Raw genomic sequence first — 3,792 nt, 5'->3', positions numbered from 1 at the left:
TCCATATATATATTTATAAATGTGTTTATAATATTTAAAAAAATAGTAAGAAGAATTATAAATATTTATCTTACGGTTAAAAAAAATATAAATAATTACAATTACTATTAATATAACTACAAAAATAAATCCTACACATATTAGTTTAATAGATTACATTATCAAATATCCCCGTGAATACAATTACAATTTTCTAAATTTTAGCTACAGGTGCCATTTCGAGGTACTTGCCTGTTTACGGTAAACAACTCGGCATTTCACCATTAATTATGGGTAGCATTATCGCGATTGTGCCTATTGCAAGTTTTATCGGTAAATTAATACTCGGCTATACCGCGGATTATTATCTTGAATGGAGAAAAGCGATTTTTATGGCATTGTTCGCCATGACAGGTGCAAGTTACTTTTTAATGTATTTTTTACCGCCTCTACCTGGTCCAATACTACCGGATCATGAGTTTCAAAATGTCTCTTGGGACTCCTTATTACCTTGTGATACAAATCATGTAAGTTTTTACTTTTTTGTAATCGTAAGTTTTCTTGATAAAAAATACAAAATTAATTTTTTATAAAAGAAAATTTTTTATAACAGAAAATCTCATTTTTCAAAATTAAATTTTTTATTACACATCAAAAGATGTTTCATACAAAAAAGTGCCTTAAAATTTCAAAACTTCTAACAGAAAACTTCTAACTTGTTTTGAAATTTCAATAATACATAATTATTACTGTCAGTACAAAACATATTTTTAACTCTGTATTTAAGAGTATTATTTATTCTTTAATTTTAAGCGTGCAACAATGTCATTGTGTAACGGTGCGAAAGATACAACGTGTCATTGGATATGCAAGGATATGAATTTTTCCATGCAATTATCTTTTCATGCAACCAACAAGGAAGCAATTATTTCATCAGACACTACATGCTTATTAAATAATAAAGCATCGTTGTATCAAAAAAAATGTAACAGCGAATTATAATTGTAATGTTAGCTGTGATAATTTTGAAGATGATCAATGTTTATATACATCTACTACTTTCTGGGGTTTTGTTATCTTGATGCTTTTTGGCGAAATTGGTTATCATATATCCCTCAGTGCAAGCGATGTTATTTGCTTCGACATATTAGGTAAATAATTTCATAAGTTTATAATATATTTCAATGTATTAAAATTTAAAAGAGTAATTCCATAATAAATTAAATTAATAAATTAAAGCACCAAAATACTTTGAAATTTTATAAAAATTTATTTCAAAGAGCGGAATTGTATATCGACAGAATGGGCAACATTTCGATTAATTTATAAAGTTTATCGTGTGTGAATATATTATTTTTATTGTGTAATCTTGATTATTCAACATAATAACATAAATATGAGCAGATATAGTCTACAGCGAGATCCTTAAGTTGAAACATAATTAAGTGTATATCCCTGGCGGAAAAAAAATGTTTACAAAAAAATACAAAAAACTACATAGATTAAGACAAGATTTTAGAAATTCTTAATTTTTCCTAGATATTTGTAATAGAATGTAAAGTGAAGTTTGTTTGTCTTATTGTTAGAAATTCATAGTTTTTCGTAGATATTCGATAGGACATAGTGTCGTTGTTTGAGGGCGAAGGATTTCTCGGTTTTTCAAACAGATGTTACTTTATGTTTCACCATCTAAAAACTAAAAAACTAAGAATTTCTAAGAATTTGTCTCAATTTATTAGTAGTAGTAGTTTTTCGTAAAATTTTTCCGCCAGAAACACAGCAGACTATTAAATATCGATTTTTTCGAAAACAAAACTTGAAATGAAAAATTATTATTTTATGTTTTCGATTTATTTTTTCATGTAGAATCTTTATTTCGTTGTACTATCAGATCACAAACACTCTATGTGACATATATTATCTTGTATAGAAGAAAACACTTTTCAATAAAGTTTAATCTCTCAGGTGAAGATGGACAAATGAGATACGGCAGACAGCGATTATGGGGTACAATCGGTTCTTCTCTTCTGTCACTTCTGTCTGGTTTAACAATAGATTTGTGGTCGCAACAGAAAGTTTACAAAACTTATACACCAGCGTTTATTTTAGTGCTTGCATTTATTTGTATCGATTTAATATGTTGTAGAAAATTAAAGGTATATTACTTATTTAGAAGAAAAAAAGACAAATAATACAATAGTTTTTAATTTTATGTTTTTTAATATCATGTAATATCTTCTTTGCAGTTGCCACTATCAAAATCGCCGAGTATATTAAAAAATGTATATGCAATTTTAAAATTAGTACCCATTATTATATTTCTATGTACTGCTATGTTTGCTGGCATTTTTGAAAGTCTTATGGTTAACTTTTTATTTTGGTAAATTTTTTTTCTTTATCAATATATATATAATATATTGTATATTCATTAAGTTTTTATGTAATAAAACGTAGAACTATATGTCGGATTAATTATATTTTAGTAATTCATTTTTAGGTATATAGAAGATCTTGCTATGGCAACCGGTTATATGAAAAAAGTTAAATTAATAGAGGGTCTAACATTATCCTCAGGTTTGCTCGGCAAAATAATATCCTACTTTATGTCTGGTAATGTTAAATTTTTTTTCATATATTGTTACATGAAGTACAATTATTGTATAATTGAAATATTTTGTTCTACAAAATATTTTGAATTCAAGGCAAAATATTGGAAAAGTTTGGATATGATTACACACTTACATTTTGCTTTTTATGCTATGCGTTGAGAATGGCATTATTATCGCTAGTGCCAACGCCATGGCATGTACTTTTGATAGAAGTTATTTTGCAAGGGCCATCACTAGCGCTTCTTTATGCAACAATAGTAACATATGCAAGCATAATATCACCACCTGGTACATCAGCTACTGTTCAAGCAATTGCGACTGGAACGAAGGATGGTCTTGGTACGCTCTATTATGTAAATAGATACCAAGAATCATTTCACAATGAAAGAAGTTTACACAAATAGTATGAATCCCAGTACAGATATAAATGCTATTCAACATATACATCGTTTCACATTTGTTATGTAGCAGTTATATTTACGATTTGCTTTTACGATGTATCTATACATTTTTTTTATAAATTTAACAATTTATTATGTATAATGTTGCAATATCTTTAGGATATGCGATTGGTAGTTTCTTAGGTGGCTTCTTATTCAGAACAATTGGTGGTCGAAGAACTCTAAGAATATATTCAGGACTTGCAACATTTGCTTTAGTTTATATTATATCATATACTTTATACATAAAACGTACATCAGGTAAGGAATCAAGTAATTCGATTTGCTGAACTGTAATTTTTTCTGACTATGAAAATATGAGAAATTTCCTTTTCATTACAGATACACAAAATAAAATTGAATGGAAGAAACATGATGATGCGCATAGAGAATATATTATAGATGAAAAGTGTTTACATGTATCTTCTTATAAAAATGTTTCATATGTACCTTCTTAATAAATAATAATATATTATGAAAATTTTTATAATTTATGTACCTATATTATGTTATGATATATGTTATGATATAAGAATTCCTTGCAAATCACACATTACAAATATATGAATAATATGAAGATATATGTGTACATAATAAATATTAATCTTTATTTAATTCACTATGTAGTGAAGGTTATTTAAGATTTATTAAGGATAAACACACACACACACACACGCGCGCACACACACACACACACACACACACGCGCACACACACACACACACGCGCGCACACACACACACACACACACACACACACACACA

General features: G+C 27.7%; 1 protein-coding gene across 1 annotated transcript in view; it reads left to right on the top strand.

Annotated features, from left to right (window-relative positions):
• Window positions 1-3,792, top strand: part of LOC105624799 — a 21,021-nt gene that overhangs the window by 14,600 nt on the left and 2,629 nt on the right. Inside the window, 9 exon segments of the mRNA XM_012206148.1 lie at window positions 205-506; window positions 793-957; window positions 959-1,130; window positions 1,945-2,135; window positions 2,226-2,359; window positions 2,477-2,589; window positions 2,682-2,927; window positions 3,149-3,289; window positions 3,371-3,447. Of these exon segments, the coding sequence (XP_012061538.1) occupies window positions 205-506; window positions 793-957; window positions 959-1,130; window positions 1,945-2,135; window positions 2,226-2,359; window positions 2,477-2,589; window positions 2,682-2,927; window positions 3,149-3,289; window positions 3,371-3,447 (1,541 nt within the window).

Source organism: Atta cephalotes (genome assembly GCF_000143395.1).
Source record: "Atta cephalotes unplaced genomic scaffold scaffold00088, whole genome shotgun sequence".
Classification (NCBI taxonomy): Eukaryota; Metazoa; Arthropoda; class Insecta; order Hymenoptera; family Formicidae; genus Atta; species Atta cephalotes.
This window is presented reverse-complemented; position numbering and strand designations above follow the sequence as displayed.